The sequence below is a fragment of the Oenanthe melanoleuca genome, chromosome 8, assembly GCF_029582105.1.
Source record: "Oenanthe melanoleuca isolate GR-GAL-2019-014 chromosome 8, OMel1.0, whole genome shotgun sequence".
Taxonomy (NCBI): Eukaryota; Metazoa; Chordata; class Aves; order Passeriformes; family Muscicapidae; genus Oenanthe; species Oenanthe melanoleuca.
In genome coordinates, this window is record NC_079342.1 from 1857107 (window position 1) to 1873091 (window position 15985).

At 45.2% G+C, this 15985-nt stretch overlaps 1 protein-coding gene across 1 annotated transcript in view; it reads left to right on the plus strand.

Moving 5' to 3' along the window:
- ROR1 (receptor tyrosine kinase like orphan receptor 1) overlaps window positions 1–15985 on the plus strand; it is a 128324-nt gene that overhangs the window by 112151 nt on the left and 188 nt on the right. Inside the window, exons 5-6 of the mRNA XM_056497782.1 lie at window positions 14335–14462; window positions 15631–15948. Of these exons, the coding sequence (XP_056353757.1) occupies window positions 14335–14462; window positions 15631–15948 (446 nt within the window). The remainder of the gene's footprint in view (window positions 1–14334; window positions 14463–15630; window positions 15949–15985) is intronic.

The following is a 15985-nucleotide window of genomic DNA, read 5'->3' on the forward strand; positions in this document are numbered from 1 at the left end:
CCTGGATTTTCCCATCTCTTTCAGTGATTGAGATTCTTTTTTTAATTTTTTTTTTCTTTCAGTTAAACACATCTGGGTTTTTTAGTAAAACAGATCTTTTGTGCAGTGGCTCTGTGTGCCAGCACAGTTCCTGCAACAAGAAAATGTGCAAGCACTGGCCAGCATCCAGGTGAGGCTTGGCCAACTCAGTGTGTGATTGTGGATTTCAAAGAGGAACACAGAAACTTTTCCTCTTTTGGCCACAGAAGGTAAAATTTAGAGAAGAAAAAATGCCAATGAAGAAGCCAGAACAGATTCACTGCTCCAGCAGCATCCTGAGAGTGACATCCCTGCACTCTGAGTGCCAGGTTTGACTCTGGAATCTTGCAATTCCAGCCTGTCCCACACCTTGTGGCTGGCACAGAAACTCCCTCCTGCTGTTCAAGGATGGAAATTTGGAATGAGGACTGGACACAATTCCCAGGTGCTTTGGTGTGGGACCCTTTACAGTCCCACTGTGTGCTGGTGCAGCAGCTCCTTCCTACAGCCTGTGGGATGTGAGGCACAGCCCTGAGGTGGGATATTCCATGCAGAGGCCAATACAAATATATTTTTTTGGGGGAAAAAAAAAAGCCCCACGTGGTGCAAAGTTGGAGCCTGAGTGGCTGATGCTGACACAAACCATGGCACATCCTGCTGCATGACTTCATCCCAGGGAAAATAATCCTGAGTTAGCAGGGGCTCAGGCAGGTTATCTGAGTGGGAATGTTCCCAGGAGAGCTGCCCTTGTCCTCTCCACGGGCTCTTTGATCTGCTGCACCCTTATCTCTCCTGCCACTGTCTCACCTTTTCCCTGCATTGTCCTGCTCTGGCACTGGGGACAATGAAGTGACTGCTGAGGGTGCACAGGGTTGTTTTTTTTTTTTTCTTGGATTTTCCTGAGCGAGCAAAAAGAACTGGGAACTTCTGGGTGAATGTGGTACAGAATTTAGGAAGCCCCAGTTGTGCCTGTTGCAGGGTGGTTTATGGACCTCAGGGTACTTAGGTAGCTAAATATACACCTTATCTAGGAACCTTTGCCTCCTTACCTCCCCTTATCTCCAGACATGTGGGAAGCTGAGCCAAAGCAAGATTTAGGGTGTGTTTGAGGAGCCTGAAATGCAGCTGAAGGGCCACTGGGCACCTGGTCTGGGGGGATCAGCCCAAACTATTGCAGGAGTGGCCTGAAAGAGAAAACAGAATGGAACCACAGGGTGGGGTGGAAAAAACCTTAAAGTTCATCCAGTGCCATGGCAGGGACAGCTTCCACCACCCCAAGCTGCTCCAAGCCCTGTCCTTGGCACTTCCAGGGATCCAGGGGCAGCCACAGCTCCCCTGGGCACCCTGTGCCAGGACATCCCCACCCTCCAGCCAGGAATTCCTTCCCAAAATCCAGCTGCTGCTCTCTGCTGTGGCCCTGCATCACCTGCCAGTTTTCATGTGAGCAGTGCCAGCCTTTGCCATGAAGTGGCTCAAATTGTATTTTGTTACGCTGTGGCAAGCCTACAGAAAAGAAATTGGCCTGGACTTTGGTGAAAGGTTGACCTTAGAAAGTGCTTCTGACTTTTAAAAGGGTGTGTGATAAGAATTCCTGCCGATTCCAGCTGAAGTGTTCCCTTATCTGTGGGCAGTGCAAACAGAAACCCCTCCTGCCCACACGTGGCACGGGGGAAAGGCCCAGCCCAGCCTGGAGACAGAGCTGAATTATCTGAAAACAAATTAATTACAGAGCTGTCAATATTTTTTTTAAGCAGGGAGGGAGAAGGGAGTGAAGTGCATGGGGAGCACAAAGGAAAGACAATGTGCTTGGATTTCCTTCTGTGCGGGGTCACCCAGAGCAGCTTCAGATGGGGATAAATGTTTGGGGTGGAAGTGGCCCTTGAGGAACCCTTCAGTCAGGATTTGGGGAGTTTGGGATTTACATTTCCATCAGACTTTCACACCAGAATTGCACACTCAGTATTCCCTGGCCTGGCATGTGGGATTTGTGGCCAGATCTGAGACTGAGGGAGTTGAGAGTGAGGATATCACTAGAGGCATTTATGCTGTCATTCTACTTTTATTGCCCTTATTTATGTATCAATGACTTTATTTATATTCATATTTATATATATAGCAAGACCTTATTGCCTTTTTTAACCCTAGATCCAGGAAATTCTCAAATCCCTCACAGGGTCCTGGTTATTCATTGGGCTCAATGATTTTTCCCAACCTTTATAAATCTATGATTCCAAGGGGACTGATAAGTAAAGTACAGATACAGGATAAATTTTCCTTTCTCTAATTGAATATCTCAGTTATCAGTCTTTCCACAACATAAAGAAATCCTGTGATGACATAATTTGACCCTGAGTTCCAGACTCTGTGCCTGTTTTCCTGATTTATTTAAATAGGAGCAAAGTGAGGATAATTTTGAAGTTTTTGACAACAGAGAAGCAAAAAATAAATCAGGAAAGGCTGGAAAGCTGCATTACTTCTGCTGATCATTTCCTCCAGGCCCTTGTATTTGTGGAGATATTCTCCAACTGTTGTAAAAAATAATAAATATCATTAAGCCCAGTTGGCAGTCTGGGTCTGACTAATAATAAACCCAGTCTTGTGAGTTAAACCAAACAGTCAAACCTGCCAAATATTGTTCCCATTAATGCCTTAATGTCACCCAGAGGCCTTTTTCCCTTTTTCCCACTGCTGTCCCTGCAGAAGTTGTCTGGGTTGGAGTTCATCTCCCCCAGGACAGGGGACCTGTGTTCCTAAACTCCACATTAAGGCTGCAGCTAAGTCTGCTTGGAAACAAAACTATTGGATTTGATTAAAGATTCTGAACTTCCAAACTTTGCTTTCATTGCCCCAGGCCATCAGGCATTTGTCTCAGAAAATAAAAATAAAAATTGCAGAGCCCCTAAGCCAGCAGAGAGCAGGGAGATGCTGGCTGTGCTTCAGAGCAGAGGCATAATCTGCTTTTCCCATATTTCATGTGGTCATTCCAGGTAACAGCTCCTTTGAAGCCAACCCCAAAATCCCTGGTGGAGCTGCTGAAAGCTTGCAGCAGCACTTTGGGCCAAACCACTGGGTTTTTGTGAAGCATTCCAGCGTTCAGGAGGTGCTGTTTGCTCTTTAAGACAGTTTTAATCAAAAAACTCTCGTTTAGCTCTGATCAGAAGGACATTTTAAGTGGCTTAGAGGGATTTCTTTGAGCCTGGAGGCTGTGAGGAAAGATCTGACAATATTGCAGTGACAATGGATTTCAGCCATCCTGGCCTGGCTCAGGTTTCAGTCCTGGCTCAGCAGAGCCTGGCTGGGGAAGGACTTGGCCTGGATGTGTGTTGTGAGCTCAGAGAGGACAAATCAAACCTGATGTTTTAGAGAGTCTCTAATTCATGTGAGATTAAACCTGATTTTTGTCATGCTTGAGACAACACAGGAAAATTACTGATCTGTTGTTTTATGTGTGTATAAATCCAACCCAGTTCCTTCTTCAGCAGCCTTTCACTGCAGAGATGCTAAAATAGAGGTGGGAAGTTGTTTTTCTGGGGGCAAGGATTGTATTTTACAGTGGAAAATACACCTCAGCCCCAGGCTTTGGGAGCTTTCTGTTCTGTTTTGGGGGTTTGCTGGTCTACCTTAAGCAGTTAAAAATTAAAATACAACAAAAAGTTAAATTCTTTGAAACCAAGGTCCTTGATTTCCCTGCTGTGGTGGGTTCAGAGTCTCTCCAAGGAGTCAGTGCTGCAGGAGAACACATAACTTGAGTTTCTCTGGTCCCCACTGCCTCTGTTGCCCAATTTTTTACTCCTGGGGAAGTGTGGAAAGGGCTGTAGGTGGAGGAGGGAAGAAGGGAAATAATTCTGTGACCTGTGTGTAAAATGGTGTCTGGCTGTCATGACTTCAACATAACTGAGTCAGAAAAGTGACAGATGAAATTGTGATTTAATTACGATTTTCTGAAAGAGAAAATGGAACATCTCTCACCTGGAACAAGTGGGTTTCAAAGTCCTTGTTTTACTTCAAACCCTGCAGGGTTTGGTGGCTGAATGCTGCTCTAGAACTTTCCTGGGCCCTGGGAGTGGCTGGGTGGGAGGGTGGGATAAAGAACAATTCACACATTTCAGAACCCACTTGTGATACCTGAGGTCACCTCCAAGGTTCCCCTGTGCCATAAGGCCTTTCATAGGAGGGAAATCCAATTTAAAGGCCTCTAATGTTCTTGTGGTCACAATCAAATCTCTCACACGAGCCAGCAGTAAAATCTCAATGGCCAAATCTCAATTTCTGTCTCATTTTGTTCTTTTATTTCAGTGCCCAGCTGCTGCTGATATTCCTTAAACAAATCCTCTTCTGCTCTTTTTGTTTTGTGTTGATGGGGAAGCAAGGAAAGGAGGGATCTGCTGAGGGTCCTCAGATCCAAAGCTCAGCTCTGGGCACAGCTTCAGGCAGGTTTTTGGTTTATCTGCCAGTGGGCTGGAAAATGAATGAAGATGAAACATTTCACACATTGCAGTAGTGAAAGATCCAGTTGCTTGTGGCAAGAATTATTCAGGAGAACAAAAAGTAGGAATAATAAGAATAATTCCAGCCTTGCAAGCACAGGGCACAGGCAGGGGGAGAGGCAGTGTCTGTGGCTCTGAGGGATGGATTTGTTTCCTGTCCTTGGCTCTTTCAGCCACACGACAAGTCAGCTCTGGCTGCTGTAAATCCTTTCTCTCCGTGGGCAGTTTGGGATTCTCCTCCCCCTTCAGGCAGACTCGGGGCTGAGCCTTGGCTCGTTTGCCTGGTGAGACATCCCAGGCTGGGATCCAGAGCTGTCCCTGGAAATCTCTGTCCCAGCTGGGGGCTTCCTTCCCTCCCAGAATGGTGGGATGGTTTGGGTTGGAAGGGACCTCAAAGCTCATCCCCTGTGCAGGGACACCTCCCACTACCCCAGGGTGCTGCAACCTGGATTTGGGCACTGCCAGGGGTCCAGGGGCAGCCACAGCTGCTCTGGGGACTGTGCCAGGCCTGCCCACCCTCACAGGGAACAACTCCTCCCCAATATCTATCTAAACCTATTCTTTTTCAATTTGAACTCATCCCCAGCTCAGTTTAAGATTTCACTCCAGCTTTCAGGAGAACCAGTGCTGGTGCAAGTGTTTATTCAGCCTAGTAAAATCATTAAAAGTGGGAATAAACCTGTAGTGACCCAAGGGGCCTTTGTGACTTCAGCAGGGTGTAAAACCTTGGGAATGAGTTTTCCTACAAGGATAACATCACTGCTCAGCCAGCCTGTAGTTACTGCTCACTCCCAGTCTGTTCAGCTCCAGCACCGAGTCCTGCAGTGCAAGGGAGAAGATTATAAGGTGTTACATTATTTATCCTGATAATTAAAACCACTCCTGACGTTCCAGCTCTGGCTGCTCAAAGCAATAACCCCGGGCCACCTCAAATACTGTAAAAGGAGTTAATCATCCATTTCTGAGTGTGTCAAGTTTATTGATCTTGTTAACAGGAAAACATGTGTGGTTACCTGGGTGAGGAAGGAAAGCACTTATCATCTGAGCTGCTGTTTGGATGCTGTTTTTGGTGCCTGGGCCAGCCAGGAGCAGTGCTCAGCAAAAATGAATCACAAACCTTACCCTGCCACAGCTCTCCAGCCAAGCTCCTCCTGTCGGCGAATTTACTTTCAACAAATACATTTTCTCTCCCTCCTGATTTTGCTCCAGATGAATGGACACATTCTTTTGCCACAGCTCTGCCCAAAAGAGCACTTTGCAAGCCAGTCCCCTTTCAAGGCTCACAGCTGGTTTAGAGATTTGGAGGGCTTAAAGTGAGAAGGGACCATTGCAGTGCCCACTGCTGTAGAGCTTCTCTCTCTGGGTATAGCTCAGTTCTGGTTTTCCATTAACTGGGGAACATCTTTGAGAAAAAAAAGTGTCATGTTGATTTTATCTGTCTTTAACTCCTGAAGATGCTCGTGCATGGGGTCAGATGCCCCTTTAGGATCCCAAATGTTCCACCACTCTTCCCTTCACAGCCCAGCTCTTGGCTCTGCCAAAGTGACTCTGAGAGGTCTCTTCTCCATGAACTCCTGGGAATTTCCCCCAGCTCTGCCACCATCCCAAATCCTGGCCTGTTTGGGCTTCATCCCAGCCATTCCACTGCTCTGGCTTGGGTGGTGTAAGGCCAGCAGGGATTTGGGTTTTCCCAGGATGTGTGTGAATAGGGACAGCACACAATGTCCTGCAGAGATCATGGAGAGATTTCTTCTACAGTTCTGGGAAATTGCCTCAACCTGCCTGTGTTTGAAAGATTTGGCTTTAGCAATTCCTCTCTAACATCTTCTTTAGCTACTTTTGGAACAGAAACTGTTTTATTGCATTTAAATGATAAATAAATGCCTTTAACCCTGCATTATTTGTGACAGTTCCACCATTTCCATCTTGTGACAAACAAATATGAATTACAGCAGAAACTCTTCATCTGGGATTTGAAAGCATCATGAAGCCTCTTTTGCACTGTTGGCACCTCTGATAGTTTTGGAAATCTCGTCTGACTTTTGCTCCTCGTGGTAATTTTTCAGCATTTATTTAAAATTCAGTGGAGTCATTTTTCCTTCACAACAGGTACCAATTAGCCCAGGAGTATCAGATGAGGATTTGCCTTTCCAGGAGTGTTCCCATCTTTTGGAGAGTGGGAAGGAGCAGGAGATAATGAGATAAAATATTCTTCCAGCAGTGCTAGATGTGAGGGAAGGCTCTGGGGAGTTTTGCTTTGCACTGGGAGCAGTTTGGGGCATCAGGAGCTGTGGATGGTTCAAGGACCAGTCTCAGCTGTGTGGGATAAACCAGGGAACTCCCTGGGCTTCAGCTGGTTTTTTTTTTCCATGAATAACACAGATTGTTACTCCATCCTTGGCACTGCAGACAAAACAGCCAATCATGGTCCTGCCAAAATAAAGTTCCTTGGCTGGATCAAAGGAGCAGCAGGGTAGGAATATCAGGGTTTCTTTGATTTTCAGCCCTAAATGGCTCTGCTGCCTGGATGGGGGTGTGCCTGCCTTTTAAATGATGTTTGGCTTAATCCCCGAATTTTTATGCAGTTGCAAAATCCATGTTTTATATTACAAGAGCACAATAAGAGTGAGTATTGATCTGAGAATTTCACCTAGTCCAAGATAAAACCCAGCTTTCAAATTTGATCCAGTGCAGCTGCTGGAGTGTGCCAGAACAGATGTTTTTAGAACAAGGTTCTAGAAACAAGTCTGTTATCTTAAATAATATTTTTCTAGTGGGAGAATGCATTAATACCAGCCATATCATACACTGGAGCTTATCAATACCAATTAATTTCAGATTTGCAGCTGAAATGTTGGTGGCACAGGTAGGAAGTCTGGCAGACATGCTTTAATTTGCATCAAAGCACCCCAATAATCATGTGTAAAATGCCTTAAAAAACTGTGACCCATTCCCAGTGGCACATTAACATAATTCCTTCTAATGCAAACCTCGAGGGGATTCTTATTCTCAATTGCTGGCACACTGGAATAATAAAATAAAACGACATAAAGCATTTGGGATTGTTTAATGTGTTGGGAAATATCAATAAATTCCATATCCTAAAATTTAGGTCCAGAAAAATTTGCATATTTTCAGCCACACGAATTTAAAACGTGCTGGTTGTGGGGGATGAAAAGTGGGTTTTTCACCTTGAATAGCAATTATTGGCTGTAAAAAGCCTGTGAAGGGCCAGAGTTTTACATCTTTTCTGTTGCTCAGATAAACAATTTAAACTTGTAGAGTTTCAAACTGGTTGGCCTTGAAAAATTACACGTTTCAAAAAAAAAAAAAAAAAAAAAAAAGAAAAAAAAAAGGTTTAGAATTTACTTTAAAATTCTTTTAATGTTGCTGCCAGAAAACAGAATGGAAGGTGTGTTGGAACATATTCACTTTTTTGGGCTAACAGTGACTGGCTGAGGTTTTTTTTCCTAGAAACTGAATTTTTGGGAGAGATTTGTCCCATTTTTAAGTAGAAAATTGCCAATTTTTTTTTTTTTCACAATTCTTTCCTCAAAGCAGGATTTTCAGAATTTAGTGCTGGGCATCCTTCTCCAGGCTGAATAATTGGGGTCTAAATTCTGAATATTCCAATCTTACCTCGTGAAACATGAGTGCTTTGGTCCCAGGGTGGTTCCTGGAGTGTGGCTGCTTCTCTCAGGTCTGTGCAGCCCCCGGAGAGGGGGAAAATGTTTTTAAGGAAAACAAACAGGTTCTCTCTGTGCCTGATCCCATTTCCATGAGGGCACAGCTCTGCCTCTGCACTGGAGCCAGTTTTCCCCGGTGTTTGTTGTTTTAAGAAGGAGTTTCCTTATCTCCAGGAGGATCTTTTCCACAGTTCCCAGTTTGGTATTGGTGGGGATGCCCTTTCAAGCCCTGGCAATTCCCAGCTGAGGAATTTGTGTGGCAGGGGCTGGGATTTATGGTGGAGCTGCAGTTTTTGTGAGATTCCAAATGTTTTCACAGTTGTGAGGCTCGAGCAAGTAATTCAGTGAGACCTACAGCTAAAATTGGGTTTGGATTCACCCCCAGCCCAGGTTTGTGATGCTCCCAAACCCAACAATCCCAGACTGCTGAGGAAAGCTCTGAGCTCCCACCTGGGCTGAGCTCCTGGGAAGGTTCTTGAGGAAAAATCTGCATTTTCTCTAAGTTTCTTTAAATTTCTTTAATTTTCTGGAGTTTCTCAGAGCCATAGGATTGTTCAGCTTGGAAAAGCCCTCTGAGATCGAATCCAACCACCCCCAAGGCCACCACTGATCATGTCCCCAGTGCCACATCCACAGGGATTTTGAATCCCTGCAGGGATGGGGACTCCACCCCTACCCCAATTCCAGTGCCTGATCACCCTTTCCATGGAAAAAAAATCCCAATATCCAACTTAAACCTCTCCTGGCACAACCTGAGGCTGTTTCCTCTCATCCTGCTCTCTGGGAGCAGAGCCTGATCCCCCCTGGCTGCCCCCTCCTATCAGGGAGATCTTTTTATCTGTGAAATAAAAAGAGAAATAAACCAGCCAAATTTGGTAACTTCGAGCTTGCTGTTATTTTTGCAGCGATTGTGGACTCTCTTTATTGATGGGTGCAAATTTCTGGTCAAATAATAGCTTAAACAAGCTAACATTATAGGTATTATTTTTAATTAACTTGTGCTGAGGCATGTGTTTCACTTTTAATTCAAGTGTCAGGTTTGTGAAGTCTGTTTCTCATCATGCTTAAGGTTAAAATATTAGGTCACCAGAAGAAAGAACTATTTGAGGCACAGAAGACAAATTAAATGTTAGGAGGAAAGAGAGGGGAGGGAGGAGCAGAAATAAAGCTGTGACTCCAGAAAATAAGGGAAAGCAGGAAAGAGTTAGGGAGAGATAAAATGATCTGAAAGTCATTTTGTGACTCTGAAGCTGAATCTCAGAGCTGATTTATTGATTTTTGATCAATATTTAGCTCTAATTTGTGGCCCTAATGTGGCCTCAGCACTGGTCTGGGCTCTCTGGTGCCAGCCCACTGCAAATCCATTCAACCAGCATCCCAAACCCACAGGAATTTTGGATTATTTATCCGTATCTGGATTGGAGGCATTGTGTCAAAGCAGCCATTAGTGAATAGTGAGATAACAACTAAATAAAGGAATTCCTTAGGCAGTTCTTTTTCAATTTTTTGGTATTTTTTAGTCACTGGAATGGTTTGGGTTGGGGAGGACATTAAAGAGCATCTTATTCCAGAAGCAGGGACACCTTCCACTATCCCAGGCTGTACTACTACTACTACTATTATCATTATCATTATCATTATCATTATCATTATCATTATCATTATCATTATCATTATCATCATTATTCAGAGGTTCTATGGGACTCTATAATGATGTCAAAGCACAGCATACAGAATTTTTTCCTTTCTGCTTCTGCTTTCCCAGTGACCCAATCCATCTCTGTGCCTTTAAAGGGGTGTGAAACTGCAGCAGCTTTTATTCCCCAGAACTTTTCCCTAAATTGCACAGTGACGTGGAGGTCTGGGCAGTTCTCTCCTTTTTGCAAAGTGAAATGCAGAAATTTGCTGAAATATTATCATGAATCAGAGCCAACATGTTCCTGTTTTCCAAATGAGGCACCAGCAACTGGGTTTTACTCTTTGGAAAGTATGAGAGAATTTTATTCATCTGTTTGCTTTAAGGGAGATCTGCCAAGTCAAAACCTTTTCATTTCATCCTGTGTGAAGCTGGAACACAAGGAGGGAGCAAAATATAATTTATTTAACAATGTACAAATAATTTATACAGAGAGGAGCACTGGGTGTACGTAACCATAAAAATAATTGTAATTAATGGCAGGACTGGAGCCTCACATCAGGAGCAGCTGAGATAAAGAGATGGAATCAGAGAATGGCCTGGGCTGGATCTTAAAGAGGTTTTGGCTGTGGACACCCTTCAAAGCTGTTCCTCCTCAGGGTTTTCTGTGAACTTTGAGCAACCAGATCCTCAGAGACACCTGAGCATGGTGCAAATGAATCCTTGGTGCTATTCCTGCACCAAGCCAGAGGTGTTGTCACAGGGGGATCCAAGAGCAATGGGCAAGCTCCAAAATAAACATCCAGGCTGGAAACATAGAGTGAAACAGAAAAGAGAGTGGAAACCAAATCTGAAAAGACTCTTCAAGCCCGACAGTGCTGCATCATCTGCTGGGCAGTAAAATCCAGCACCTGGTCCTGGGCAGCCTTCACCCAACGCTGCCATGGCTTTGTGGGGTGCAGGAGTGCAAGGAGCAGGGATCAGCTGTGGGGCAGCCCCCAGACCCCAAATCCTGTGCCGTGGTTGGGAATTGTCCCTGCCAGACCTGTTTGTTCCACCTGCTGGCTGCTGTCCTCCCCTCTGGAGCCAGAATTCGCACAAGTGATTAAAGTCCATCCACAACCAGAAACGCCTCCAGGCTTGGACAGACTTCCAGTTCGTTAGGACCTAATAATTAGGATTTAAGCTTGTCTGTAAATGTTAACACACTAATTGCTGGATCAGGTCTAATTTCCATCCTGCTGGTGCTAAAAGGATCTTTCCTTGTGCGGGATCAGGATCAAGAAGCAGAAACATCCGAGCAGGGATGCGGTGATTCCTTGCACAGAGCGGGTGAGGGATGCCAAGCACGGGCTGTGGGAAAGGAATGCGGACTCAGCCTTGATCCCAAGAAACCGAGAGCTCTGTTTAAAGCCAAAAACTGATAATAGCTGTGTTTAAAGCCAAAACCTGATAGGTGTGTTTAAAACCAAAAAACCGATTGCTGTGTTTAAAGCCAAAACCTGATAGGTGTGTTTAAAACCAAAAAACCGATTGCTGTGTTTAGAGCCAAAAAACTGATAGGTGTGTTTAAAGCCAAACCTGATAATAGCAGTGTTTAAAGCCAAAAACTGATCGGTGCGTTTAAAACCAAAAAGCGATCGCTGTGTTTAAAACCAAAAAGCGACTGCTGTGTTGAAAGCCAAAACCCGATGCTGTGTTGAAAGCCAAACCTGGAAATAGCTGTGTTTAAAGCCAGAGCCCTGCCAGGGGGCAGCAGGAGGTGGGGAATGAGCTCAAGCTGCGGGAACCCTTCACGCCTTTGTGGGTTCCGTGTCGGGCTCCGGCTCTGGGTTTGGATGGGTTTGGATGGAATTCTGGAAAGCAAAGGATGGTCACCTCGGCAGCATCTATTCAATGGGAAAGGGTTTGGGAGAGCTGTGGCTGCTCCCCAGAACTGCTCAGGGAGCTGCTGTTCAATAGAGGAGCCTCGCAGCCCTTTCCTTGTCCCCATCGCCCCCGGAGCAGAGTCCAGGCGACCGCGGAGACTCAGGGTCCCTCTGTCACACCCTGGTGCTCCTTTCCTTTCTTTGTTTTACCTTTCTGCCCCATTATGCAGCTGATTTCCAAAACAATCCTAAGTAGTTCCTGCTCCTCAGCAGCTACTAATCTGCAGTTTTCCCTGTGTGAATTCCCTGGATGCAGCCCCAGGGCAGAGCTGGGGACATCCTGGCCTTTCCTTTTTACCCTAATTTTCCCCTCCTGAGATTATCTGCCGAATCCCGCTCCTCAAGGATTTCCAGGTGTCCCTGCTCACTGCCAATCCTTGCTCCAAACGGGAGTTTCCGTGTAGTCCCCGAGTGAAATTCCGTGATAAATTCAGCCTGAACAAAAGGAGGCTCGGGGGGACCCCCGACAGGAGGGGACAGCCGGGGGGATTTGGGATCTGCCCCCAGGAAACAGGGACAGGAGGAGAGGGAACAGCTCAGGCTGGGCCAGGGGAGGTCAGGGTGGATATTTTGGGAATTTGCTTCATGGAAAGGATGGTCAGATATTGGCACAGTGGAGGAATGCCCATCCCTGGAGGGATTTAAAATCCCTGTGGATGTGGCACTTGGGGATTTGGTCAGTGGTGGCCTTGCAATGGTTGGAGTCGGTCTTAGTGGCCTTTTCCAACCTTAAGGATTCTATTATCCTATAATTCCATTAAAAATACACAGTTAATTAATAATATCCTATCTGGGTGTTTAATGATGAGAAGATGAACTCAGCTCCAGAGCCTGTAGTGTTCGGCGTTTTTCAGCTCAGGTTTCAGCTTTGCTCTTCAAGACCAACTATAAATATATTTTCACCAGAGCTGAGTCCCTGCAGGAGCCCAAGGATGTGGCTGTGTGTCCCTGCTGCATCTCAGGTGTCTTTCTGAGGCACCTCAACCTTCCCTTAATCTATTAATGAAGAGTTTAATTGGCAGTTAAAACTTTTGAACCCAGCTTCCAACGCGCTTGGGATTATCTTGGGACCATCATGCAGTGAAAGCTGGACCGTTTCCATGGATTTCCCGGTGGTGAGATGGCTGTGGAGGAGTTTTCCATCTCTCCCATCCCTCCTTCCCACCCCCTCGCTTCACACTCATCAATTACTGCGCTTAATCCCTGGGGTTTGGCTTCTCCCTGGGAGCGCTGCGGGATCCCGGGACGCTGCTCTGGGAGCCCGGGGGATGTCTGGGATGCCCTGGAAGGCGATCCCAGCGCTTCTTCCCACTAATCCCATTAGCCGGGGCTGGCCGGGGCACTGGGAGCGGCCGCTGCCTCTGTCAGGCAGCGCACAAAGAATGGGAGACTTCAAAGAGCCCCCATGGAATTTGCATTTCCAAGAGCTCACAGCCAAGGTCTTCGGGAGGGGATGAAAGTGGCTTTTGTTAAACTTAATGGCAGAGTTGATTAAAAAAAGCTCTGATTTTTTTTTTTTTTCCCTTATTAAGGCGTAGTGTGATTGCACTGTTGGGTTTTCTGCATCTGGGGGAGGGAGAATTGAGCACACAAAGGGAGGAACCTGCTCCCTACCCGGCTGTCATCATCCCTAGGGATATTCCAGTATCGTTTATCCGAATTTGGGAGCCACGGAGGAGCTGGCTGGGCTGGCAGGAATAACAAAGAAAATATCAGCAAATTTTCATGAAGCACCTCCTTATGCTGGGACCTCAAGCAGAGCCGAGGTGTCTGTCCAGAAAATTCATCCCAAAAATCTCAGTGCAAAACATAAAATATCTCTGAGTGGATTCTCAAAGGAAGGAGTTGGATGGGCTGATTCGTCCACTTGGGATTTCAGGGATCATGAATTAAAACCCCTCTTCAAAACCCCACTAAAACCCCCTGTTTGGTGCTGATTATTCAAAATACCCAGTGTCTGCCTGAGTCTTCAGTAATTTCCTTTCTTTGCTTTGTTTGAAGAGCATTGGCAAATAATTTCCCATCTGGATTTCTGGATTAAATGTCTCCTATATTGCCTAAAAGAAAGCACCTAATGAAAGAAATGTGTCTGTTGAACTCCTGTCTCAGTTTTGGTTCTGTTTTAGCACTAAATGTTACCACACATGGAAGGCTGAGCAAACATTTCCTATTTCCAGGGTATGGGTCCTGGCAGAGCTTGGATTTTCTATACACACTTTAAATTCTGCTTGCATGACTCTTCCTGCTGTGTTTATCAATATTAAGCACAAGCTTGGTTCAAAAATAGAAAACTACGTGTTAGCTGCTTTAAATAAACATCAATCCTATTTTTCCAGGCAGTTTCTTTTTCTCTTCTAATCAAGGCTGGGTGGATTTCTGAGCAGAGCCTTAAAAGCACTCATTTCATACAACATCAATGTGTGTTTTGGCTAAGCTGAAATGCCATTTTTTTTTACCAGGCAGATGAAGGGGCTTTATTTAAACAAACAAATATTCAAGATCTTGTTGAGTAGAAGGAAGAAATCCTAATTGTTTTCAATATTTTACAATCCCAGTTTCATGTTTCTGGCTGATTTCAGGGATGAGTATGAGGAGGATGGGTTTTGCCAGCCTTACAGGGGCATTGCCTGTGCCCGCTTCATTGGGAACAGAACCATCTACATGGAGTCCTTGCACATGCAGGGGGAGATAGAAAATCAGATTACAGGTGAGTAAAAACTCCTTGGCTGCTTCCCCACTGAGCTGTCTGCTCCCAAAAAGTTGCTGGATTTTTATAAACAGCAATATCATTTTGCTTTGGTCTTTATTCCCTCTTGCCATGAGCTTGTCTGGGTGTCTCCTGCTCCTCCAGCTCATCCAAAAACACCAAAAAAAAAAGATTTTTCAAGGAGAAGGGGCTGTGTGTTTACAGCTTCTGGGAGTTCAGTGCTGCTGTAACCCCAGCAGGTTCTGAAAGCAAATGGGGACCAGCTTTCATTGATTTTAGGTGGCTGTAATAATTTAGGTGCTGGGAAAAGCTGCATAAATAATGCAGCAGGTAGTGGTTTTCCTTTGGACTTACGGGAGAACCAGTTGCCATTATTTTTGTGGGATGTGTTAATGGGATTGCTGAATTAAGGTATCATAGATATCATGATATTCTCTATTTTTCATATAAATTAACTTGGCCTGACTCTAGCCCTGGTAATCATCTCTATATTGAGATTTTTTTCCTTGCTGACAGAATATCCCAAATTTCTCTATTCCCTTTGTCTCCAAACTCTGCCAACATTGCAAAAAAAACCTTCATTTCCTCAAGAAAGGCAATGTGGAGCCACCAGTTCACAATCTTCCAGCATCCAGTTTGCAAAGTTATTTGGGATTGTGTGAAAATTGTCACCTTCACAAAAGAACCAGTGCAGGAATTTGGGGTTTACCTGCTGGGTTTCCAAATATCGCATGAATTTGTAAATTCTTCTAAGTTATTTAGGAGAAAAAAGGAAATAATAAAAGGAATAATTAAAGGAATAATTTAAGGAATAGTTAAAGGAATAGTTTAAGGAATAATTTAAGGAATAATTTAAGGAATAGTTAAAGGAATAATTTAAGGAATAATTTAAGGAATAATTTAAGGAATAGTTAAAGGAATAATTTAAGGAATAATTAAAGGAATATTTAAAGGAATAATTGTGTTTGGGGGTTGAGCAATGAGCTTAGCATTAATCCCATGTTGAAAACCTGATGTATTTTCCTTGTCAGTGAAATCAGCACCATTAATAACTTCCAGTGTAATTAATGCAGAGCATCCCAGCTGCAGTGTGAAGTGAGAGTTTCACTGGGGAGGCAGCAGCACAGGGAGAACATTCCCAGGCGAAACCCTGGTGTGTTTCTTGCAGCTGCCTTCACCATGATCGGCACCTCCAGCCACCTGTCGGACAAGTGCTCGCAGTTCGCCATCCCCTCGCTGTGCCACTACGCCTTCCCCTACTGCGACGAGGCCTCCCCGGCGCCCAAGCCCCGGGACCTGTGCCGGGACGAGTGTGAGATCCTGGAGAACGTGCTGTGCCAGACCGAGTACATCTTCGCCAGGTCCAACCCCATGATCCTGATGAGGCTGAAGCTGCCCAACTGCGAGGACCTGCCCCAGCCCGACAGCCCCGAGGCCGCCAGCTGCATCCGCATCGGGATCCCCATGGCTGACCCCATCAACAAAAGTGAGTGGGGGCTCCGTGCTGGAAGTTTTGCACTGCT